General features: G+C 39.0%; 1 protein-coding gene across 2 annotated transcripts; it reads right to left on the bottom strand.

Annotated features, from left to right (window-relative positions):
* Positions 1-340: 340 nt before the first annotated feature.
* Positions 341-27376, bottom strand: LOC127797963 (uncharacterized). 2 transcript variants are annotated; one of them, XM_052331209.1, is made up of 5 exons: positions 26987-27376; positions 26297-26400; positions 25787-25900; positions 4090-4173; positions 3595-3931 (listed from the first exon to the last, which is right to left on the bottom strand). In XM_052331209.1, the coding sequence occupies exons 1-5, from the start codon at positions 27264-27266 to the stop codon at positions 3875-3877; spliced, it is 639 nt and encodes a 212-aa protein (XP_052187169.1). In that variant the 5' UTR covers positions 27267-27376; the 3' UTR covers positions 3595-3874. The 2 variants fall into 2 exon arrangements, with proteins under 2 accessions (XP_052187168.1, XP_052187169.1); XM_052331208.1 differs by lacking the exons at positions 3595-3931; positions 25787-25900; positions 26297-26400; positions 26987-27376 and adding exons at positions 341-1539; positions 1716-1811; positions 1918-2005 and having other exon boundaries at positions 4090-4136.

Genomic DNA, 27376 nt, shown 5'->3' with positions numbered 1-27376 from the left:
GTTAGGAAAATGTGATATCTACCAACAAGATTGTTAAATATAATTTTTATAAATAGATAGGATTATTTATACATTTATAAATAACTAGCGTAAATTCAGAGTCACTTTAAGGCCCCCACAAGTGTAGATAATTGATATAATCTATTTAAAAATGTTTAACTGTACTGTTAATACAAATATACAGGCCTGGCAAGGTGGTATTAGGGGGCAGGCAGATACAACAATTGGTGGCTGGTGGGCGCTTAAAACTGTGTCTAAAACAATTGGGTGCATCACTGTCTAATCCACCAACCCCAATTACAGGGTACAGACACCATTAAAAAGAGTAAAATCAGATCAAGTTTGAATTCGACATTATTATTATTATTATTATATAAAAGGATTAAGCTTGTCTTTTATATTTCTGGTATAATTTATCATTTATACAATAACTCTGCCAGCATAGGGTTAATAATAGAACTTGGGATAGAACAGGCGACTCCATTGTATTGTACTTGTAGTAGTAGTTATATGCTCTGCTGTTGCTGTTCCCCTGCAAGTCCAAGGAAAAATTGTACAAGAAAAGCTTATTAACCAGCTTAACTTTAATTACTAGTTTACAATACAAGATGGCTGAATCTATGGCGAATTTGCGACGGTTTCAAACGATCTTCTCCTGACCAACAGGCTGAAGATCTTCTTGGACGGCTGAGAATGCGTATTCTCAACCGTACACACCACAAAATCCGGCCGGTGAAGCGCCAAATTGAGCGGGTGGTCCTGGCCGGGATCCAACCCAGTCGCGTCCAACAGAACATGCCACGAATTCCTATGAGCCTCCGAGACCCAATGCATAGAGTTCCGAGTGTCGTTCACTGAAGCAGGGTAGGAGAAAAGGCCCTTCGGGCTGTGCTTACATTTCCTCCTGAAATACTGGCTGAGCTGCGACCCCTTTATCCTCAGGTCCAGCCACGTCTCCGGCGCGGGAACCACTTTTGAATCTTTGTAGCCCACAAACTCCCTTATGTAATCGTGCTCCTCCTTGAGGATTGTGAGATAGTAGTTTCCCCTGAAAAAGGGGTACGATTCTCCGACCATGATCATGGCTTCCTTCACCGTAGGAATGAAAATCACGAGGTATTCGTCTTCGGTTAACCCACAGTGCTGCAGAGCTCGGTTTCTGGCTTGGATCTCTGGGATCGAAATGAAATTGCCCTGAAACGAAGATTTCCTGGTTAAAATATCGAAGAGCTTCGACGGCTCCAGCCGGGTTCTGTCGAGATCCGGAAGAATGGATCCGAATGAGGGAGAAGTCGACTTCTTTGGCGAGTTTTTGGGCATGGTTTCCGAGGATTCTTCATTGACGCAGAGGGTGTAGAGATCGATCCTATGGGCATCTTCGACGAGGCCATTGCAGTATTCAGGGTACTTGGCGAAGACGTACTGCTGAACGTATTGCATTTCGCTTGGCGTGATGGGGCCCGACCATCTGAGGTCCAGGCCATGGAGGGTTGATATGGCTTCGGCCACCAAATGTGCCGGAATCACCGTGTTTGCCTTCTGTTCATACCATTCAAGATTTAGGAGGAGCAATTGAGAATCACAAGACGTGAAATTAAATTAAATTAAGACCTCAAAGATACATCTTAGCTACTGACTAAGATACAGTTCAAATGGTAAAATAAGTGTTTTCGAATTATGGATTGGCAAAAGTTGAAGAACATTAAGGAGCTTGCCTTGACAACCATGCTGCTTGGCCTGCTACTTGGGATTGGCGATTTGGGTGTAGAAGTTGTTAGTTGCAGTTCTCCCATGTCACCACCTTCAGCATCCTGAAGACAGCATAGTTTACACACTAATTAATTAAACTATTGAAGATCAAAGAACAGGGAAAGATGGAAGATTAACAACAACGGAAAGAAAAGAAAAAGAAAGAACCTTGGTTTCTTCACTCAGGGGAAGCTGTTCTTCAAGGTTTCTTCCCATTGTGCCGCTTACCCTTGTCAAGAAACCTGGCTTATGCCTTCTGGGTATTTGAAATGAAAAGAGATTCGATTTATTAATTGAGCGTAAACTTAAAAAACACTTTTTCTACATAGAAACGGGTCATGGTGGTGGTAATATATTATAGACATTAATGCCCCACACTTTGGCGACAGTAATGGCTTAAACTAGGAAACCATGAGTCGTGGTTCAAATAATTAATCTCATTACGTTTATTGATTGATGCAACATGACCAACAATGTTACTTTTAGTTTAATTAATTAGCTAACTCACTCTTGAGGGCAAGGGCTCAACAGTTATGAATTAATAATTTGGAGTTTGTATTTCGAATATTGACTTTTGCATATATAATTTGACCTACAGACACCTGCTTCCATTAATCTCGATTGCCCATAGAGGAAATGAAAATGAAAGGTAAAGGGAAACATTGGGTGGCAACAACACATAAAACATTGTGTATGCTAAGTCACCCAACAAATTTAAAATTTCCTAGAGATGGTGACCGTTTGGGCATTTTAGGACGTTGGCGGGAGAGGTGGGGCCAGGATGATGATCTCAGGATTGGAAGAAAAGGGAGACTTTTTGGGCACTGACAGGGACTAGTCTTTGGGTCAAGGTAGACACTGACTTGTTACTAAAATCCGAAACGCAATTTGACATTAAAAAAACCATAATAGCATTTACTTACAAATCACATCTTGTACCTTGTTATTACATTGGAAAGGCATTAATAATAGATAATCTGATCAAATTACACGGATTGGACCAAAAGCCCAATGGCCTAGGCAGTAGGGCAGCTGCTCTGTCACAACTTACCAGTAGTCTTAATACTCAATTCACATAAACTTTCCATATTTTGAGGAAGATAGTCCTTTTCATACAAACTTACCTCCAAGTTACCATTTTCAGTGAGTTTGGGCTAAAATGGAGGGCCCAAGTGAATGAAAAGGCCCTTTAACAATGGCAATGAACTCTAGTTTCAACTCATTATTTTTTTTCACTAAATAAAAGAGGAAGATGGGGTGACCATCGTAACAGCCTCTTCTGATCATGACCATGAGGATGATTCTTCCTCGCAAAGGTATATTCTGTTTAAATAATAATTACTGTAAAAAAAATGAATATGTAGCTCTAATTTCTTCAAAATGCACATCATCATGATTCTAGATATCTTGCAAACAAAATAGAATTAAAATTCGGACGCCAAGACACAAGAGACCAAAAAAACTCCTGACTGAACTACTAAACATGATAATTTAGTATTAATTTCAGTATAATCTTGCCACGCAGAATATAATAACCCTTTTGGAGGGACCCACGGAGCCTAGCACCAGATAATAATTAATTGTAATCTTAAACATTAGCATATTATCAGTCAACGATGACCGTTTGACTGGACAAAGTGGGAACTGTAGGAAGAGAATCAAAATGATCGGATAATAGTGCTGGGAGTAAGTTAGATTGATTTGAGGGTGCCAATTGCCAACAACCACCACCACCACTTGGACGCCTCAGCATGTCTTTGGAGTTTTGTTCCAATGGCATCACTCACTCACACACCCATTTTAAAATAATAAATATGCCAAACCTGTTTTCCACAGTAGAAAAAATATTCAAGATATCGATGCTGATATTTATGCCTATCACAATTCAATAACATTTTTTCCTACGCAACAATAGTAAATATTTCTCTCTGACATATAATTTCTAATAGCTTACTGATATCTCAAGTACATGTCCAATAAATTATAAATGGATGGATTTGAAGCTGTAATCTCTGAGCCTACAATGTGTTTGCTAGTTAATGGAAGCACGATGGATTAGCGAATTGAGGCATAGAAGGAGCACTAGATGATCATCACTCTATACAGAATAGAAAAGAGAGAAGCACTACAGAAAATATTTCATCCTATCATCTCTCCTCATGGCATTGTATACTGCTTGAACCTGAAAACACAATATGATAATAAGTCTACAGACCGACTATATATATATATATATATCAGTCATTTTCAACAATATGCATTTGAACCGCGGATCGTGTTTGTACACACAGTGCCACGCATATATGAGAGAGAGAGAGAGAGAGAGAGAGAGAGGGAGACCTGTTCACTAGAAACTACTCGAACAGGCCCAATGTTTACTGACACATATTTGCCCCTTGAGGATAATTTATGCTTCACTTGGCCCTGTCATTGAACAAGATAAGCAGATAGAATTGGATTCTGAATTAGATTCAAAGTATGAACTGCAAGTTTCAACATAATATATGTTCATTATACCACCTTTCAAATTTGGAAGTTAACTAAAAGCATATACATTATGCCAAAGGAGGAAACTACTAGCTCAGCAACCAGCACCAACCCCGACCCTGACCCCGCCCCCCGCAAACACCACCACCACACACACACACACCCCGGGCCACAACAAAAGGAAAAAGCACAAAACACAGACACACACACACAGACCAAAGTTTTGCCAAAAACCTATAAGTGGAGAGGACTTGACACTTGGAGTAACTGAATGACCTAAGATAACAAATCTCCAATTAAACTGAGGTTGATACACACAGTTTGAGCTGAGGTGGTGACTGCAGAATGCCAAAGGAGAGGGCCGCAACTCGTGATAACCAAGAGGGGAGGGTGGCTGTGGCCATGACAAGGGAGAGACCAAAACTGGGAGAAAAGGCTTCGTAAGAGATACCTTCACTAAAGAAGTGAAAGACTTCCAAATAATGAGAAAGGAAGTTACACACCATCAAAAGATTAATTAGGGTCAAGCCAACACTATTGGAAATTAAATTAAAAAGTTAAGTGAACAAAAGGTAGAAGGGAAATCAATTAAATATTTTGAGAAAAAAAATTCCCAGTTTTTTTTTTTTCTTGGTAAATAGAAGCGCACCAGGAGAGCAGAGTGTTAAAGTTGGTTATTCTAATGTATGCACTACTACATTTCTTAGTAAAACACTAGTTAGAACACACTATAACTAACAGCAATAAATGTCAGCTGCAGTGCACCATGTCCAACCCCAATTAGCAGGGAGTTGCTAACCTCATATGCTGGCTAACATACATCGTTTTGTGTTGACTCATGCACTTGTGTACTAGTCAGCAGGGATATTACTGACTGTCAAGCCTATGCCTGTCAGATTCATTTTACTGTACTACTAGGCTTACTGTAATTAAAGAAAAACCGCATTACTTTCAACCACTTAAAATTAACATATTTTCCAATACTCAAAAAAATCTATTTTAAATTGCATGAATATTTGTAAAGAAAAAGACCTTAAAAGAAAAGATATACCTTAAGTGAATGTTTCTAAAAATAATTCTCTTTTCATAATTTTCACATTCGCTTGGTCCCCAAACATCATAGTGCAGATTATGTGCTCACAGAAGTCAGTATGACTTCGTAATGTATTGACATTTTAGATTTTGGTTGATTTCTTGGGGATTCCATTACTTCAGCTTGGGAGCCTTATCATTATTGGTAGGATACCCTTCTTCAATCATGGTATCCCTTTTGCCTTTTGTGCATAAATTGCTCTGTGAAATACAGCTAGGACAGTCTGTGGATATTTTTTTTTGTACACTTTATTACATAGCATCAGTACCGAATCACTTGACATTCAATTAACTATGGTGTATATTCGTGTTTCTGTGAGGTCCATGTTATAATTGTACCAGACTTTGAGGCTTACAGCAGTCTAGTGAATCCGTAGTCTGACTAGGGACTTGGGCAGTCATGACCCCCAAGGTTGGGTCGTGGCACATGGGATTTTCTTCCCCTTTTTCTAGGAGGCAGTCAATGATCTCAATGGATGTTAAGGATCTAAAGTTAAGCCTTCAATTAAACTTTTTAGTGAAGTAAGGTGACACCAAGTAATTAAGTTTGTTGCCTTGTGGGTTGTAAGGAGTCCAAAGATTCCCCCCACCACACACACACACACACACACACACAAAGCGAGATAAAACTAAGCACTTCACAATTTTAAACATTCAAAATTAACTCAAAAGCAATAGCAAAAAATAAAAAATAACTCAAAACCATGTAACCTTCAAAATTACATTCTTATCAAATAGAAAGCAACAGCTTAAACCATTTTGCAATTTTTCTTTTCTCTGTCTGGAAGAATATAGTATAATCCTTCTTTCACATAAAGTACATGTAATCAGCTATGTGCTTAATTTTGGATTTTGGTCATTCTGCATTGTGAGTAGTGGGGGACTTTATCTTTTTAGTTTCTGCCAGAGTTTTTCTGCCGAGGAGAATCTTGTCAAGAAATATTTGTTTGCCTGTTTCCCTCAACTGAGGATTTACCTTTATTGCCTGACATTATATCATGGATTTGAAAAAATCTTTTAGCTTTTGAGAAGTGGCCATGGACATGGATGAATGGAGAGCTATAATTAGTGTAGCTGACCACCTAGTGGAATCAAGGCTTTTGGCGGTGATTGATGATGGTGGTGTAGAATTTGTTGTTTCCATGACAAATCTAACGTAATTGAAAAAGAGCCTTAGGTAGTTTATGATACATCTAAGCCTATAGTATACTCTCAAGTTGTGTAGCCTTTTGGAGAAGAAGAGGTGGGGGGGATGGAAGCAATTCATATCATTAATTACCATTTAACATATGTAGTGGATGAAACATCATGAGTTAATTTATTTTTTGCTAGGCCATGAGTTATTTTCTTCAATTATCTGACCTAGAAAAAGAAATAAAATGCCTCTTTAAGTGATTTTTCTAACCTTTTATTTTCTTATAGAGGTGGAGGTAGTTGGGGGGTTGATCTATCTGTCTAATTCATGGGGAAAAGGAGCTCTCTTTTCTACACAATTTAATAATGCATGACTACTTCTCAGTATAATACAGGTGTAATCTTCTAACCATTAAGTTCCACACTTCACATACAAATAAGGATACATTACATCTTGTGTGTTAAAAAACTGGATTGACTCCTAACCCAAGTCCAAGATACCCAGTTTATTTAACATCAAGCCCATCTTAAGAATACACATATCTTATCAGTTATATCATTTTCTGAATAGTAACAAGAAGATCTTATGCCTTGATATCTAAATGCAGACTGACTATGTAATATCCCACATCGAGCGATAGAAAGGATCGAATCAACTTACCCTGATGGATTTACGCGAACTTTCTAGGGGTTACCCATCCTTGAGCTACCCTAACTCAAGCACGCTTAACCCTGGAGTTCTTTATCCACATTCAGCTCAAAATGTATCCAACTGGTGTTGTTTCCTTCCTTACTATCCTCGATATATATACTAGCTTCTCTAGAGTCCCTTCTTGGACTTGACTTTGGGCTCTCGGGGTATTACATTCTTCCCACTTTGAGCACATGACGTCCTCGTCATGTGACCTTACAACTAGTCTTAAATCTTCTCCTATTTGGTGGCTGTCATGTGACCTTATTTCTATGTGCGCTATATTTTGGGCATGAATTGATTTAGATGATTAAAGAGATGCATGTGTTGTGCAAGTTAAAAATTAAATGAAAGTTGGGTGTATTGAATATTCTAAGCCAAAATTTGTGAGCTTGAGATTAGAAGAGAATGGGATTACAGATTGGGATCCTTGTGTGTGTAAATATATGTGTATCTTGCATTTAATTAAATAAATTAAAAATGGAAGAAAGGATGTATGGGGAATTTACTTATTTGTGTGAGGGCAAAATGTGAAGGAAGAGAAGTATATAAGGGTGCCTTAGTGTGAGTTTTCTTCATTTTCTTCCATTCTTCTCTTCTCCTTGTTCTCTTCAATCCCTAGTTTCTTCTTCTTCAAATTGGTGCTTCACGAGGGGTTTTGATGGCTGATTTTAGAGGGCTTTCGGTTGGAATTGCAGGCTTGGTTCGTGGCTTCCTTCCTTCTCTCAAATCATTCATCAATCAAGGCAAGTTCCTTCTTCTTCTCCTTCTTTGTTTGTGCAAGATCCACTTTCTTTGTAAATCTATCTCCTATTCCTTGGAGATGTAAACCAGAATCTTTTGGTGGCCTTGGATCATGTATTTTCTAAGTCTTGTGTTCATGTAATTTTAATTTTCGGCCATATCTGCACATGCTATACTCTTAAGAGTATATCTTTCTGTGGTTATATCCGATTTGAGATCCGTTTGTTTCTATGTAAACTAGACTCGATAAGCTTCGTTTTGATATATATATTGAATCATTTGGCTTCGAATTGAACCTGAAGTGGCCTTGTTAAACTCTGCCAAAATAATTACGTAAGTCACTGTAGCATGCGGTCTACCATGTTTCAATTTTTAGGGTGTAACTTTCTATAGTTATATCCGATTTGCAATCTGTTTATTGTTATAGAAACTAGACATCATAGGCTTTGATTCAGTATATTATACTTAATTGGATATGATTTCAACCAGTTATAGCCTCATTAATTTTGGTCTAAAATCTGGAATTTTCTGTTATGATGGAGATGATAATTCTTGCTTATGTTGTCATGTTTAATCTTGCTGGTGTCCTTAAATACTTGATGTATTTTATCCAAAAGCCTCAATAAGGTTTTGATTCATCCTAAATTTCCTAAGGAAAGATGCATTTCTTGATTAGGGTGTAGTTTATGCAAGATATTAGTGTTGTCTTGCTTATAACTTGGATTGTCTTAGTGTGGAAATACCGAAGTGTTGCATGACATATACACATATATATTGGCGTACCTATTATTTTGCACTACGACTTTACTGTGTGGGGAAAAGGATATCCAAAAGCAAGCTCGGAAGGCATTTGCCTGTTCATGGGAGCCTTGGCTCACAATACTCGTCTGGTTTAAAACTAGAGTGAAGGTGGACAATAGTTCACATCATACTTGTTTATATATGGATAATATGGTTATGACACAAAAAAATCATAATTGTTTAATATTGCATAGAATGATACTAAGTATTATAAGATGGTGAATGATGAACAGGAAATTACGTGTTCATCTCAGGGAATTATTTCCTTCCATATTTGATACTCATATTTCTATTTTATATTTGATCAGCTATTCCTTTTGTATATATTTGTTGGGCCTTGTGGCTCACTTTGTTTACTCCCCATCATTCCAGATAAAGGTAAAGCTAAAGAGGGAGCCAGGCCTAGTGGTGTATGAGTTCATGGGATAGGTTGTGTATGGAGTCGTTCCAGTCAGAAGATCTCTGGGAGTTGGTTTTGAGGGCTTGCGGAGTGGAGTTGTTTTGTTGTTACATATTTATGTTGTCGTTTTTATTTCGCTGTATGGGTAGTTAAGCCCTAACCAGATTTATGTAGTGAGTATTGTGGTATGTATGTACCATGTAAGCCTGGTTAAAATAAATAAAACGTGCATGGTTGTTTATGTTTTAGTTGTTCTATATCATTCATTTCATGACCTCCTCACGGATCTCCTATGCTAGTGGGTGCTCCGGGTGGTGGGCCGTGACAGTTTTGATATCAGGGCATAGGTTGGGACAGTTTTGGTATCAGTACTGAACTTCAATTTAGATCCTAGGGCATCTTGTAAAGCTCCCCAAAAATGTGACGTAAACCTAGGGTCTCAATCTGATACAATACTAGTCAGAACACCGTGCAACTACATAATTTCTTCAATATACAGCTTCGATAATCAGTTCAAAGGAGGAGAATTCTTAATAGGTAAGAAATGGGCTGATTTCGTCAACCTATCTACAATCACCATATAGCATCATGCCCCCTCACCATTTTAGGCAAACTCGTCACAAAATCCATAGAGATGTGATCCCACTTCCATTCTAGGATTGGCAATGGTTGTAACAGACTAGCTGGTTTTTGATGTTCTGTTTTTACTTGTTGGAACACTATACATCGAGAAACATATTTTGCCACATCTCTCTTCATACCTTCCCACCAAAATTGATGGCGAAGATCTTGATACATCTCTATTATGCCCGAATGAATAGTGTATCGTGCTTTGTAAGCCTCTGACAAAATCTCCTACCTTATGCCCTCATCTGCTGGTACACAAATCCTTCCTTGAAACAATAAGAAGCCGGCCTATGCTCTGATACCAAAACTATCTTATGTGTACAAAGTCTCCCTTCATCCCAACCTATGCTCTAATACCAAAACTGTCACAGCCCACCACCCAGAGCACCCGCTAGCATAGGAGATCCGTGAGAAGGTCATGAAATGAATGATATAGAACAACTAAAACATAAACAACCATGCACATCTCATTTATTTTAACCAAGGTCACATGGTACATACATACCACAATACTCACTACATAAATCTAGTTAGGGCTTAACTGCCCATATAACAAAATAAAAACGACAACATAAATATGTAACAACAAAACAACTTCATTCCGCAAGCCCTCGAAACCAACTCCCAGAGATCTTTTGGCTAAAACGACTCTATAGACAACCTATCCCATGAACTCATACACCACTAGGCCCGACTCCCTCTTTAGCTTTACATTTATCTGGAATGATGCGGAGTAAACAAAGTGAGCCACAAGGCCCAACAAATATATACAAAAAGAATAGCTGATCAAATATAAAATAGAAATATGAGCATCAAATATGGAAGGAAATAAATTCCCTGAGATGAACACATAATTTCCTGTTCATCATTCACCATCTCATAATACTTCGTATCATTCTATGCAACATTAAATAATTATGAATTTTTTGTGTCACAACCATATTATCCATATATAAACAAGTATAATGTGAACCATTGTCCGACCTCACTCTGGCTTTAAACCAGACGAGCATTGTGAGCCAAGGCTCCCACGGACAAGCAAATGCCTTCCGAACTTGCTTTTGGATATCCTTTTCCCCACACAGTAAAGTCGTAGTGCAAAATAATAGGTATGCCAATATATATGTATATATATCATACAACACTTCGGTATTTCCACATTAAGACAATCTAAGTTATAAGCAAGACAACACCAATATCTTGCATAAACTACACCCTAATTAAGAAATGCATCATTCCTTAGGAAATATAGGATGAATCAAAACCCTATTGAGGCTTTTGGAAACCAACAAGATTAAACATGACCACATAGGCAAAAATTATCATCTCCCTCATAACAGAAAATTCCAGATTTTAGACCGAAATTAATGAGGCCATAAGTGGCTGAAATCATATCCAATTAAGTCAATTCATATACCAAATCGAAGCCTATGATGTCTAGTTTCTATAGCAACAAACGGATTGCAAATCGAATATAACCACAGAAAGTTATATCCCGAAAACTGAAACATGGTAGACTGCATGCTACAGTGATATACGGAATTATTTTGGCAGAGTTTAACAAGGCCACTTCAGGTTCAATGCTAAGCCAAATGATTCAATATATATATCAAAACGAAGCTTATCGAGTTTAGTTTACACAGAAACAAATGGATCTCGAATCGGATATAACCACAGAAAGTTATACCCTTAAGAGTATAGCATGCGCAGATCTGACCAAAAGTTAAGAGATCAGAAAATTAAAATTACAAGAACACAAGACTTGGAAAATACATGATCCAAGGCCACCAAAAGATTCTGGTTTAATCTCCAAGGAAGAGGAGATAGATTTACAAAGAAATAAGGAAAGAAGAAAGTGGATCTTGCACAAACAAAGAAGGAAAAGAAGAAGGAACTTGCCTTGATTAATGGATGATTTAAGAGAAGGAAGGAAGCCACGAACCAAGCCTCCAATTCCAACCGAAAGCCCTCTAAAATCAACCACTGAAACCCCTAGTGAAGCACCAATTTGAAGAAGAAGAAACTAGGGATTGAAAATAACAAGGAGAAGAGAAGAACGGGAGAAGAAGAAAATGAAGAGAACTCACACTAAGGCACCCTTATATACTTCTCTTCCTTCACATTTTGCCCTCACACAAATAAGTAAATTCCCCATACATCCTTTCTTCCATTTTTTATTTATTTAATTAAATGCAAGACACACATATATTTACACACACAAGGATCCCAATCTGTAATCCCATTCTCTTCTAATCTCAAGCTCACTAATTTTGACATAGAATATTCAATACACCCAACTTTCATTTAATTTTAAACTTGCACAACACATGCATCGCTTTAATCATCTAAATCAATTCATGCCCAAAATAAGCGCACATAGAATTAATAATACCAAAATGGCAAAATAATCTACACCCATTATCTGGTCGTTACAATTTCTCCCCCCTTTAAAAGAATTTGGTCCTCCAAATTCATACCTGGCTAATCCAATAGCTGGCGGTACAAGTGCCTCATTTCTTTCTCTCGTTCCCATGTAGCCTCATCCGACGAATGACGTTGCCATTAAACTTTCACCAGAGGGATCGTTCTATTTCTCAGCACTTTCTCTTTTCGTTCCACAACACAAATGGGTAATTCCTCATAGGATACATCCTCCCCAACCTCAATAATTTGATAATCAATAATATGCTAAGGGTACGACACATATTTCCTTAGCATCGACACATGAAAAACATCATGAACATCGGTTAATTGGGGAGGTAAGGCTAGGCGATAGGCCAAGGACCCTACCCGTTCTAATATCTCAAATCGGCCAATGTACCGGGGACTGAGTTTCCCCGAAATGCCAAATCTACGCACCCCCTTTACAGGCATCACTCTCAACAGTACATGATCTGTAATATCCCGAGAGCCCAATGTCAAGTCCAAGAAGAGACTTTAGAGAAGCTAGTATATATATCAAGGATAGTAAAGAAGGAAACAAGACCAGTTGGATACCTTTTGGGCTGAATGTGGATAAAGAACTCCTGAGTTAAGCATGCTTGAATTAGGGTAGCTCAAGGATGGGTGACCCCTGAGAAGTTCGCATAGGTCCATCAAAGTAAGTTGATCTGGCCCTTCCTATCGCTTGATACGGAATGTTACAGGTGGTATCAAAGCCAACCCTTGGAGAAAGCGGTCCGATGAGGGTGGGAGTGGCGCCGGGGCACGAGGGGCTAAATAAGGAGCGACTCCTAGCAAGTTTCTAGGATGGCAGCCCCCAAAGGGGAGAAGATGTAGGACCAGTTGTAAGGTCACATGACGAGAATGTCATGTGCTCAAGGGGGGGAGAATGTAATACCCCGAAAGCCCAAGGTCAGGTCCAAGAAAGGACTCTAGAGAAGCTAGTATATATATCGATGATAGTAAAGAAGAAAACAACACCAGCTAGATACTTTTTGGGCTGAATGTGAATAAAGAACTCTTGGATTAAGCGTGCTTAAGCTAGGGTAGCTCAAGGATAGGTAACCCCTGGGAAGTTCGCGTAGGCCCATCAGGGTAAGTTGATCTGGTCCTTCTTATCACTCGATGCAGAATGTTACAGACTACAAAACCCACCTTTGTCACACCATCCATATGGTTGCACTATCGTGAATCAAGGCAAACAAATCAAGGATTTGATTATATGTGATTAGTCAATATTCTGTAGATTTGAAGCTATAATTAGGATATGATTATATCTATGTTGCTATAAATAGAAGATTACTCAATTAGGAGATTTGTTTCCATAATTAGGTAGCATCCTATATATATATATATATGTGTGTGTGTGTGTGTCTACTAGTTCAACGAAAGATATTGCCATATTTTTCCACATGGTATCAGAGCTTAAAAAGACCTAGGACTCTTTTTGAGCCTTCATCGCCGACTGCCCTCTTGCTGCTACCGACAACCTACCACCAGCAGCTTTCATTGTTGCCTAGCCTTGCTACCACAACCATTACTAGCAGTCTTCATTACTGTAATAGGAACCTATTTATCACTCTTCTCTCAGCCTTTTCCATTAACTAGAGATGTCAGCTACCACTAGCAAAGTAAGTTCCCATGACACAAGAAAAACACCAAGACCGTCGTTGCTTTAGTCGTCGGGAGAATTGCAACAAATCAATGCTGCCTACAGGTTGGATGCGAAGAATTATCAGAAATGGTCCCAATTGATTCGAACCATTTTGAAAGGGAAAGGGAAGATTAGTCATATCATAGGGACCAGACCAAAGAATGATGATTCAGCCTATGCAGCATGGGAAGAAAAAGATTCCATGATAATTGCATGGCTTTGGAGTTCCATGGCACCCAAAATCAATGACACCTGCATGTTCTTATCAACTGCCAAGGAGGTTTGGGAGTCTATCCAACATACCAACTTGAAGGTTAAAGATGCAACCAAAATCTAGGAATTGAAGACCAGATAGCTTCAACAAAACAAGGGAACAAGACTGTCACCGAGTATGCCAATTTCCTAAAGGGACTCTGGCAAGAGATTGATCACTATTGGGTCATTGAGATGAAGAACAGTGATGATGCTCCCACCTTGAAAGCTTTCATAGAAAAAGATAGCACCTAAGACTTCCTTGCAGGTCTCAACATGGAGTATGATTAGGTGACGATTCAAAACCTAAGCAAAGATGACTTCCCTTCACTTAATGAAGTGATTTCAATTATTCTAACAGGAGAAAGTAGGCATGGTGTCATGTTGGACCCTAAAACAATTGAGGCCTCAGCAATGGTGGCAAATGGAGGAAGACGCGGATTTAAGAAGGACCAACTAATTGGAGAGAATGCAAAGACAGTTCCCAAATCCATAGGCAATAACAACCGAGAGAATATGTGGTATACTTTTTGCAAGAAGCCAGGGCATACTAGGGAGATGTGTTGGAAGTTGAATGGAAAGCCACCAAGTAAGGAATGGGGAAATAGAGATGGACAACAACATCGAAACTAGGGGTAAGCCAATCTGGCAACACCACAAGGGGAAGAACAACCCCATAAACCAAAGGAATTCAACAAGAAAGAGATTGCAAAGTTGCGGTACTTCCTAAGTACTCTTGACAAACCATCATCTTCAGGTAACTAATCATTGCTACAGTCAGGTAAACCCTCAATTTCTCATGCGTTCAATGCTTTGGATACATCCTTTAAAGACTTATGGATTATTGACTCTGCAACTATTGATGATATGACCCATTCCTCCCAATTTTTTTCACTCATACTCACCCTGTTCCAACAATCGAAAAATTGCTACGGTTGATGATTCTTTGATCACAGTAGCTAGAATATGAGAGATTAAAATCAGTCTTACCCTTACACTCAAAAATGTCCTTTATGCGTCTAAACTGTCCACCAACCTACTCTCCGTATCTAAACTATCCTATGATGTCAATTGTAAAGTGATTTTTCTCCCTTCTTGCTATTTGTTTCCGGACCAGGATTCGGGACTAATGATTGGACGTGCTAAGGAATGGGATGGCTTATACTATCTTGAGAAATCTGAAAAATTACTGGTTGACAAGTGGAACTAGCCCTTAACAAGCCTTTATGAACCACATATAACCTCCAAGGACACCATTTAGCTGCATCATTATAAGCTGGGACATCCAATTTTTTCCACTCTTAAACTTCTATTTCCTTTTTTTGTTTAAAGACCTAGATATTAGGCAATTTCATTATGAAGTCTGTAAATTAGCCAAACATAGATGTGTTGTTTTTCCTACTAGAAATAATAGATTCCATCTTCCTTTTGAATTAATTCATAGTGATATATAGGGTCCATCAACCATTCCAAATGTTTTTGAGGCATGTTGCTTTGTTTCATTTATTGATGATTACACAAGGGTTACCTCTTCTTAAATCTAAATCTGACGTGAGTGACATTCTTCTCAATTTCTTTCTATGATTCAAAATCAAATTGGCACACAAATCAAACGATTTAGGTCAAGTAATGCAAGGGATTATTTCAACCAAAACCTTTCCACAAATTTCCTTCAACGGGGAGTTATCCATGACTCCTCATGTGTTTCCACCCCCCAACAAAATGGGGTTGTAGAACGAAAGAATAGCCATCTTCTTTATACTACTAGGGTATTGTTATTTCACAAAAATGTACCTAAACAATTTTGGGGGGAAACGGTCCTCACAGCCACTTATGTCATCAACCGGTTACCCTTTACAGTATTACATTTTCAGACTCCCATGGCAATTTTATCATGGTTCTATCTTGATCTTCCTACCACAAATTATCTTAGCCCTAAGGTATCCAAGTATGTTTCATTTGTTCATGTTCACAACCCTAATCGAGGGAAATTAGATCCTAGAGCTCTTAAGTGTGTCTTTGTGGCCTATTCTTCCACACAAAAAGGGTACACATGCTATCATCCCTCGACTAAAATTTTTTTGATTTCTGTGGATGTTACCTTTGTTGAGAATGAACCTTATTTTACTCACCCTTACCTTCAAAGGGAGATCTCAAGTATGTAAGATAAGGATAAGTAGGTTCTTCCTAACTTACCATCAGCTCCTAACCCTCCCGCTCACACCTGCATATGAACCTACCAAACTTGCATTTTAACCTACTTTAACCCACTGCCTGAACTTGCACTTGAATCTACTCCACAAACCCATGAATCTGAATCATCCCTACAATCGGGTGTCCAAACTGAAGGGGGAAAGGCCACTACTGACAAACAGTTTTCCCATATTTACTTAAGGAGGACTAATCTAGAACCTAAACCAAGGTTGCACCTATCATCAAATCCAACTTCTAGAACTGAGGTAATATCTCTTGGCTCACCTTCTAATGTTGATTTCATGACTGATATTGACCTGCCTATAGCACTAAGAAAAGGAAGCAGAGAGTGCACAAAATATCTCTTATATCCACTCTCTCACTTTATTTCATTTAAAAGATGTTCTCCATCTCATAGAAGCTTCCTTACCAACATACATACAACATCCTTTCCTACCACATTATCAGAGGCCTTAAACTGTGAAAATTGGAGGAATGCTATTAATGTTGAAATGTAAGCCCTGGAGAAGAATAATACGTGGGAGATTGTGGATTTACTACAAGGAAAGAAACCAGTTGGGTGCAAATGGGTCTTCACAATCAAGTATAGAGTAGATGGGACACTTGAAAGATACAAAGCTAGGTTGGTAATTAAAGGATACACCCAAACATATGGAATAGACCACGAAGAAACGTTTGTCTTGGTAGCCAAGATGAAAACAGTAAGAATTCTCTTGTCCCTAGCAGCTAACTTTGACTAGCCTTTACTACAGTTTGATGTGAATAATGCTTTATTACTCGAAGACCTTGAGGAGGAAATTTACACGGACATAGACCCAAAATTCAACAGAAACAGAACTGAGACTAAAGTTTGCAAACTCAAAAGGCACTATATGTCAAGACCTTAAGATGTATAAGAGCTTACGATAGGGTTGAGTATAGCAGATTAACCCTTAGAAGTAGTAGTTAATTTCGTTGTGTTATTAGGGTAGTTATCTTGTATTTTCTGTTAAGCTATTGTAGTAGCTAGATAAAGCTACTAGGCCGTTATAGTGGGGATATCCAGAAAATATCAATTGAAACATCTGTTCTCTCTCCCAAACTCTATCTGCCTCTCGGACCCATCTCTTCTCCCCCTCAACTTCCCTTCCTATCTTTCCCCTTTCTAATTCTCCCTCTATTCTCTCTCGATCTTCCTGTTTCTTTTGCCTCTTTCTGTTTTCTCCTCATTTTCTCAAATCCTGCCCTAATTCTTCCTAAATTGGCCCTAATTCTTTGTTGAAACCCTAGGGTCATGACAATTTGGTATTAGAGTGGTTAATCCTTGGTTGTGATTTTGATTTGATTTGAAGGTGAACAAAGCCACATCCTTGACTATGATTCCTGTAAGTTCTCTAGCACTCTCGATAGCAAGCTTGGTTGAGCAACATTTTGACAACTCTCACTAGAAAATGGTTGAGCTGTGAATTTCAGTGATTCCGACAAATTCGAGCAAGCAAGTAATTCTCGGTTCGAGTCTTGAAGGCAAAGTCCACAGTTGACTCTTGGCTATTGATAGGTGATCCTTTCCGATTCGGGTTGGGAGGAATCAAGACTGATCATAACTAAAAGGGAGCAGCAACTCTCGGATCAGAAATTGCAGTTGGCTTCGATGACAATTCCAAACATTCTTACAGACGATCAAGGAAGGTGAGTCAGATTAGCGTTGATCGAACGAGGAGGTTGACCATCAATTGTTAATTTCCATCATCGTGCTAGTCAATTGAGGTCCATTGCCAATCCAATTATTCAATGTCTAGAATTGAAAAGAAAATCAGAGCAAGTGGAATTCCGATGAATTAGATAGTGAAGCAAGGCCAGGCAATCAAGGTGATTCTTGAAGGCTGATAAGTTCGCTAAATTGTATAGAACTCTTGGTTTAGTTGTTGGAGATAGATCAGGTACCAAGAAGCAGAGCACAACAATACTCGGTTTGGAATTGAAACGAATTGGAGCTTCAGATAGAGATGTCAAAAGGGCCAGCCCGGTCCAACCCGTGTCGGCCCATGGGCTTTTTAAATAGGCCAGCCCGGCCCATTTGCTAAAAGGGTCGAGCCCAGCCCGGCTCTTTTTTCTATGGGTAGGGCCTGGCCCGGCCCACAACCCCCTTGTAGGGCCAGGCCAGCCCATGGGCCTAACAGGCTCGTGGGCCTTAGCCCACAGGGCCTAGTGGGTCGGGCTTGGTGGGCCTGGCCCACAAGCCCTAGTAAGCTAGGGCCATCGAGCCTGACTCCTTTTTTTTAAATAATTTTTTTTGAAAAATAATACATATATAAATATCAAAATAATGCATATATAAAAATTAATTTTTTTCTTTTTAAACAATTTTCTATCTTATGTTTTAAATATTATTTCATCATTTTATATTTCAAAATTTTATATGCCTTGCAAATTTTCTTGTGAATTGATATGAAAAATAATGCACATATAAAAAGGAGAATGTTTATTTATAATTTAAATATATAAAAAATTTAGCTTAAAAATTTTAAGTATGATGGTTATTATTTATATATATTGTGAAATGTAAATTTTTTAGCATCCAATATCAATAATCAATAAAAAATAACATAGTTAAACAAATAAATAAGGAACATTGGGAATAACATAAGGTCCCAACGGGCCGGGCCCATTGGGCCACGGGCCGGGCCGGGCCGGGCCGCCCACAGGCGGCCTGGCCCTTTTGACATCTCTAGCTTCAGGCCTTGGCCTTCGACGATTAATCGAACACAAGAAATGATGGTGGATGGATCACAAATGAAGCAGATGGAGGTGCAACTTCAACAGGTGATTGCAGCCATGTCGAATGTGCAGATGCAAATTGGAGTTATTGAGGAGGTGATAGATCGGAAGCTGGATTGTGCTTTCTCTCACATGAGCAAGGAGATGACAAGCCAAATACGAGAGATTGCAGAGATTCATGCTATTGTTCATGGGGTGGAATCAGGTTAGACCACCAGCTTGCTTGCTTTCTAGAGAAAATGTAGATCCAATTAGTATAAGGAATGGAAATCCTTACTCTCCCCAAAGAAATGGATCAGATCTTGTTTCTGTTGGAGCTTCATAACTTACTCGTTCATGGAATCAAAATTCCAAGAACAGTCCATGGGTCAGAACTCCATTGTCAAATCTCAAAGTTCAACTCAAAGATGTGAAACTATACTAATGAAAAAGGACTTTGGAATGTCTAAGGAAGAAAATGGTAATAAGAAGGATGTTGCTAATGAAGCATTACAGCCTCAAGAGTTCCTTAAAATGAAGCAGCCTAAGGAGAAGTCAAGATTAGGGGGAAAATGATTCACTACTTTAGATTTTGAGCAGAATAAGTGTTTTGATTTTGGCAGTATTGACAAGAAGGGTGATTGCAATATCAGAAATGATATTGGCGGTGAAAAGCATTATCCAGAGTCAAACTATAATGATCATATTGTTTGGACAGCAGGTACAAAGAAACAATTTGATTCCTTTGAAAAAGAAGTTCATGAAACAACCAACATTGAAGGGACGATGATGTGGAAATTTTGAGTGAACAGCAGTTGGTCGGTTTCAGGTACTAACTACGACAACCAGAGAGTGGTTGCTTCTAGTTTTGTTCCAACCGATGAGTACAAGAGAGCTATTGACAATTTATTGGGCTTACAGAAGTTTTTCGAGCTTGCTCCAATCAAGCTGTGGAAGAGAAGGAAAAGAGCTAAGATTGGAAGACTGTAGTGTCCTGAAGCTGTTTTCCGCACTATTACTCCATCTTCATAAGAGTTGTCTTGTCAAGTCTTGCATTTCTTGAGGACAATAAATATTCCAAAGCCGGGCGAAATGTCAAGACCGTAGGATGCATAAGAGCTTAAGATAGGGTTGAGTATAGCAAATTATCCCTCAGTAATAGTAGTTAATTCTGTTGTGTTGTTAGGGTAGTTATCTTGTAATATGTTGAGTTGTTAGGTGTCAGATCCTTGGATCTGACAAGGGTTAATTCTGTGAAATTAGAACTAAGAGGAAGAATTGAGAGAGAGTCGAGAGAGAAATCAGAGAATTGGGAAGGAAGAAAAATTGAATCTTCAATTGCATGCCTTTCTCTTACATCCACCCTTTTATAGGGGTCATCAACTCCCCTTCAGTTGCAGTAACTGACCCCAACAGCCGCCATTGCTTCTAACTTTTTTACAACAAACGAGGCAACCCTAACTGTTCTAACTAATCTACAACAACAAGAACCCCCCAATTTACACATTTAGCCATCCCATAGTCTAGGGCCGTGACAAACTATGTTGCACGGAAACACCTCATAGGAGTTGTTTCCCCGTTTCCGAAACATTTCCTATTCCCGTTTCGGACCCTATTTATGCCTATTTTTTTAGAAAAATGTTCGTTTCCACGTTTCCGTTTCCTATCAGAAACGTTTCCCGTTTCCGTTTCCGTGCAACATAGGTGACAAATCCCCCCTTCTTGAACCACTTCTTGTCCCCAAGAAGTATCGAAGCTAGCTACAGATCGGCGAGTCAATCGATACCAACCTTTACTGCCTTATTTATCCCCCTTTCTTTCTTTCCCCTCTATGCTTCTTCATGGGGCAAACAAAGAGTAGTAGTGTTTGCAGCCGTTGAATGTTCTTCCTCCTTCTTAGTTCCGTCTTTTAACTCGACAACCTAAATTGAGTGTAGCTGAGCCTCCAAAATCTCTGTTTCTTCTTGGAGAACAACCTTTTTTTCACCTTCTTCCTTTGCTTCTTCTAATCCTTCCATGTGCAGTAGTAGCCTCCGACATTGGTGATCATGATTGAATTTGTCTCCACATTTAAAGCATAACCCTAACTTCCTTCGTTGTTCCATGGCAGAAGATTTAGCTGTATCATAGTTAGGATAGTCTTGGAAGTTCCTTTGGTTTCCTTCTGTTTGTTGACTGAACAAAGGTTAGACTCTCATGGAGAACGTGTACTTCTTGACAATCATTCCCAATGCAAGTTCTTGGAGCCTGGCTTTTTCTGCATCATGCTTGACAGTAACAGGTTGCATCATCTTCACCGTCAGCATTAGCTCATCTTTCAAACTGTTGATAAAACTTGACACAAAGTAGGGTTCATCCAGGGTTGGGTAAGAAAAGGTTAACAATGATTTTAGTTCTTCAAACCTAATTAAATAATCATCCACTGTACCTTCCTATTTCAATTTGTTAAACTCTTCTACCACATTTGTCATTGCTTTTTCACCGAAGCGAGCACAAAATTCTCTCGCAAATTCTTGCCAACTCAATTCTGAACGTCGGCTGCTCCACCCCTAAAACCACGCATCCGCCACATCATTAAGTTAAGCCGCTACCAAATTTACCTTCTGACTTTCAACCACTCGGAAATAGTGAAAGAACCTTGCACTGCGTCGAATCCACCAACGCAGCTTGCCCCCATTAAAGGCTGGTATTTCCAGCCTCGGCATCAGGGTATGGATCTAGCTCGTATACCCCCCACGATTGGAAGCCCCTACAACGAAGTCTGGTTGATCCTCTGTTTCCAGAGAATTTGGAGTACGACTATGAATCCCTGCTCCTTCCAAGATCGACGTTGTGACCATTCTTGGGGTAAAATCCGCTGGCAAACTTGCATTGGCAAACCTTGAAAAACTCATAACAGTCCTCAACTACTACCTAAACCTGAAAAACTCCTCTTGAAGACTAGAAACATCCCCATGAATGCCAGTAATCTCAGCCTTCACATTCTTCTCCACCGACATCATCATATCTTTGGTTGCAACGTTCTCAGCCCTACCACGGCTCACCTTCTCCTACGCCTGGCGAACCCCGAGTTCCATCATCTCAAACCGACCCTCTAGTTGCTCCTGAGTTTGGCGAAGGCCCTTCTCCATCGCATCCAACCGGGCTTCCAATTGTTTCATTCTTGTTTCTTCTGTCATGTCTCCACCGTCTGCTATCTTCGATTGACAAGGCTACTCTCCTGTTCACTCTATTCAATCAAATTGACGAACCCACCTGCCACCTTCGTATCCGCCATCGTCGGACTCCCGCACTGGTCGCTCTTGTTCGTTCAATTTAATCGAATCAACAGACCCACCTCCCACCTTCGTATCCACCATCGTTGAACTTGCCAACTTTGCCTTCAATTTCCAACCCAAGATCGTCGAAATTTGCTTGGATGTTAAATGTAATTGACACCCAAGGAGCGTTGGAAATCAATCGCACTAGTCAAATGCAATTAACACCCAAGGGTGCAAGAAATCAATCGCACCCATCGCGAACCCCGAGGTCTGCTTTCATCGTGCTCACCTACTTAACCTGTTTCTGTCCAACTGCCAAGACTACCAGCTCTGATACCACTTTGTTAGATCCAAGGATCTGACAAGGGTTAATTCTATGAAATTAGAAGTAAGAGGGAGAATTGAGAGAGAGTTGACAGAGAAATGAGAGAATCCGAAAGGAAGAAAAATTGAATCTTCAGTTGCATGCCTCCTTTCTCTTACATCCATCCTTTTATAGGGACCATCAACCACCCTTCAGTTGCAATAACTGACCCCAACAACCCTGTAACAACCCCGACAACCTCCTAACAGCCATTGCTTCTAACTGTCTTACAACAAATGAGGCAACCCTAACCGTTCTAACCAATCTACAACAACAACAACAACCCCCCAATTTACACAATTAGCCATCCCATAGCCAAGGGTCGTGATATTAGGGTAGTTATCTTATATTTTCTGTTAAGCTGTTGTAGTAGCTATATAAAGTTACTAGGTTGTTGCAATAGGGATTTCCAGAAAATTATCAATTGAAACATTTGTTCTCCTCTCTCCCAAACTCTCTCTCCCTCTTGGACCTGTCTCTTCTCCCCCTCAGCTTCTCTTCCTATCTTTCCCCTTTCTGATTCTCCCTTTATTCTCTCTCGATCTCCCTGTTTCTTCCGCCTCTTTCTGTTTTCCCCCTCTCTTTCTCAAATTTTGCCCGAATTCTTCCTAAATTGGCCCTAGTTCTTTGTTGAAACCCTTGGGTCATGACACTATATGGCCTAAAATAGTCACCTAGAGCTTGGTTCGAGAGATTTTCCAAAGTAATGCAAGCCATGGATTACAAACTAAACCAAGGGGACCACACCCTATTTATAAAACACTCAGGTTCAAGTTCTATCACAGCTCTTATTATTTATGTTGATGGCATTATAGTGACAAGAAATGATTAAAAAAAAAGGCAAAACTTGGGCAGATATTTAGCTAAGGAGTTTGAGATCAAGGAGTTAGGGAATTTGAAATATTTCCTAGGTATTGAAGTGGCACAATCCAGACAGGGGATATTTATATCCCAACACAAGTATGTTCTTGATCTTTTGCGAGATATATGGAAAATGGCTTGCAAACCATCCAACATCCCAATTAACCCAAATCACAAACTTGGTGAAGCTGGGAGGTAAAGACAGACAAAGAGGCATATCAAATGTTGGTCGGTAGGCTAATTTACCTATCTCACACACGACTAGATATAGCTTATGCCATTAGCATGATAAGTTAATTCATATGCACAAACCCAAGGAACTTTACCAGCATGCAATCTACAGAATTTCGCAATACCTCAAGGGTACTCTAGGAAAGGGAATTTTATACAAAAAAGGGGGGCAAATTCACCCTAGAGGCCTACACTGATGCTAATTATGCAAGCTGGGTAGTTGATAGAAGGTCTACCATGGGATATTGTACTTTCTTGGGGGGAACTTGGTTAGTTGGCGGAGCAAAAAACAACATGCCGTGGCAAGGTCGAGTGCAGAATCAGAATTCCGGGCAATGACACAAGGTATATGTGAACTGTTATGGTTGAAGATTATTTTGGAAAATCTAAATTTCAAGTGGGATGGCCCTATGAAACTTTATTGTGACAATAAGTCGACTATAAATATTGCACACAATCCTATGCAGCATAACCGAACAAAACACATTAAGGTTGATCAACATTTTATTAAAGAGAAATTAGACAGTGGTCTTATATGCATACCTTATATACAAAATGAATCACAGCTAACTGATGTTTTGACCAAGGGACTCAAAAGTCCGATCTTTCACAAACTTATAATTAAGATGGGAATGGACAATATCTATTCACCAACTTGAGAGGGAGTGTCATGAATCAAGGCAGACAAATCAAGGATTTGATTATAAGTGACTAATCAATATTCTGTAGATTTGAAGTTGTAATTAGGATATGATTATATCTATGTTATTGTAAATAGAAAATTACTCAATTAGGAGATTTGTTTTCATAATTAGGTAAGCATCCTATGTATATATATGTGTGTCTACTAGTTCAATGAAAGATATTGCCATATTTTTCCATAGCACTTTAATTACATCTATTTATTTTTTAGGGTAAATCCCACACAACACCCCTTATATATCTTTATTAAGATTTTTGTTCTTACGTTTTCTGAGTTATGATATTCTAAAGCAGCATTTTTTTATTCTAATTCCACATGCCTTTTAAGTCTCAAAACAAGACCATATGGTAGCACATAACATTAATAGGCTAAAAATGTAGTGTGAGCAACCATTAAGCCTGCTTGTCAACATTTATCTACATGCTCATAGCCACTAAAATGATGCTTACAAAGTCTGGAAACTCGAACAGGAAAACATGTAGTTTGCCTTATCTGCAAATAGTCCACATATTCTTAAGAAGGATAGTTGATAATACAAAGTCAATAACTTGAAGAAAACTCTCATTTTAAGTTCTTGCTTCAATTTTCAGTAATAAACCTTACAAAGAAGATGGCCATGAAAAGAGACAATTGGAGGTCTATAATTCATGTAGTCTACCCACCACATGGGATTAAGGCTAGTGATTGTCATTGTTGTTGTAGTTGGTAGTTTTCACTAACCTTCAATGTTGTACTGTACCCCACTGGTTTTGCATCTACAAAAGTTTAATATCATCACTGGTAGGTATATCAGGCACCAATTGAGTTAATTGTTCAAACAAGTAAACTTGTGAAGATCTTCAATTTCATTTGCAGGGAATGTGCTGTCCTATCTAATCCACCTTAAGACGTAACCTTAGCATGCCTTATCCAACCTCATAAATCTCGGGCAGTTATGTGACCCTTTGCTCTATCTTTGACATACAGAACCATGCAGATGATAATATTTTGAACAATTCCTCTCAGGAGATTCTGAGATAGAGAGGTGAAAAAATCTAGTTTGATTATTATTCACCTGTCCCTTTTTAAACTTCTGTTTTGTAATCCCTATTATTTGAAATGGGAGATAACAAAGTAACCTATAAGATATAAAATATCAAAATATCAGTCTAATCCATCCAGCTTGCCCTTTTTTGAGGGTTTCAGCCACTGCAAATAAAGAAGCGCCAACCCAATTGAACATCCATGGGAGTAAATTTACAAATTTGAGAACCATATAATGTCTGCAGTCATTATTGGCAATCATTTTGTATAGACCATTCCTAAATCAATGGACTGATTTGAGCAAACAAGAACAGATATTACCTCTGGAATCGGTTGCTGAAGTACAGATTCAACAGCAACAACCATAGATTGAACAAAATCATCACCCCCCGTTCCAATTGCTGTAAATCCTCTAATTGTTGGGTAAGAGTTCACCTGTAAAGGCAAAAATATGGCGTTACCTTCAAAGCATTATAGAAATTTGACACCATGCTCAAGGTATGAGCAGATTTCAGCAAACAAACTATGAACTGATTTCACACTGTGCTCCAAATTTTAACAGATACCACCTTTAATCCAAAATCTGAACCTAAATTTGATTGTGAAGCAGAATACAAATCGTTCAATTATCATTTCTAGAGTGGATGCCAAACGTTGTACTTTCTGCCTGTTCTTTGTCTATCTATGATGTTTATATTTATGAACTCCTCAATGCAATTGAGTATATCGTGTTGGAATCTATAAAGGAGAAAGTGCAATTCAAAAGCTAAAAAGGGCACTTAAGCAATTACAGATAAGGCAGTGGAAATGAGTAATGCAACTAAACCGCACCTTCTGATCCAAAACAAGCCACTCATTCGTAGAATCATCTGTGACAGTACCTCCAATAACCACATTTGTGGTTTGTCCAACCCGTCCCTCCGTCTTCGACACCTCTGAATGCGCATCAATAATAAGTCTAAATTGATAAACGAGTACTCAGCAATAAAAATTACAGAGCATAATCATTAAAATTAAATCACGACACCAAAATGGTACGAATAAATTATTCTCCACTCCTCTTCAGACAACAATATACAAATAAACAGTTCTAAAGAATTATGCGCATATAAACATAAACAGTCTTAAATTCCATGTGCCCTCATCACAAAAAACAGAAAAAGCCCTGTGCACAAGCAAGTCTCTAAAGCCATTGTTACTTAAACATTGTTCCGCTTCCAGAGCTACCAAATTCGTAATATCATATGAAAACACGGATGGTTAAGAAGTGAATCAAGTAGCCTATCATTTAACACCAAGATGCAACTTTTTGGTCCAATTAGCTTTTTATGTACTCCATGCATAAACAACATAAACTTCTTTCAGCAAACAAACAGATACGCAAATAAATACTAGACAGAAATTGGGCAGATGAGATGAAAAATTCATAATACAAGTAGCAACATCTTTGCATAAACCCATATCAGAAATTTAATGATTTACCAAAAAAAACAAAAACAAAACAAAACAAAAAGAGCAGACCCGAAATGGCCTTGAGAACAGCTTCTTGAGGGGGGCCTTGGTCCTGGTCTTCTGGAGGAGATGATTGTGGGGATTGGTTGTGAGAGCAATTGAGCGGCAGACGGGTTGTTCGTCGCGCATGATGGAAATCTCGAGCCGCGACGATTTTGCAGCCACAGATTGAGGATTTGTGGCGGGAGATGAATGAAACGGCGGCGGCGAAGGGGGGAGGATTGCGAGGCAAAGGTCGACATAGTTCGGTTAAGAAGACGGTTCTGAATACAGAGGACCTGCACGCCATTTCTGATACTATTTTGATTTGTCAAACGAATCGCAATGCTGCTCTGCTCTGAATATATGGATACAGAGACAGGAGCCTATAACAGTCATTTTGTTCACCTGTGGAAGCGG

The sequence above is a fragment of the Diospyros lotus genome, chromosome 3 (assembly GCF_014633365.1).
Source record: "Diospyros lotus cultivar Yz01 chromosome 3, ASM1463336v1, whole genome shotgun sequence".
In the NCBI taxonomy this organism is placed as follows: Eukaryota; Viridiplantae; Streptophyta; class Magnoliopsida; order Ericales; family Ebenaceae; genus Diospyros; species Diospyros lotus.
The sequence above is the reverse complement of the archived record's forward strand: the minus strand, read 5'-3'. Positions and strand labels throughout refer to the sequence as shown.

Bases quoted from the DNA above. Each gene is read 5' to 3' on its own strand.
- LOC127797963 (XM_052331208.1), bottom strand. From the start codon at position 1,965: ATGGGAAGAAACCTTGAAGAACAGCTTCCCCTGAGTGAAGAAACCAAG. The intron at 1,812-1,917 runs GTTCTTTCTTTT...TGCTGTCTTCAG, and splicing joins CCCTGAGTGAAGAAACCAAG to GATGCTGAAGGTGGTGACAT. The intron at 1,540-1,715 runs GCAAGCTCCTTA...TGGTATGAACAG, and splicing joins CAAGCAGCATGGTTGTCAAG to AAGGCAAACACGGTGATTCC.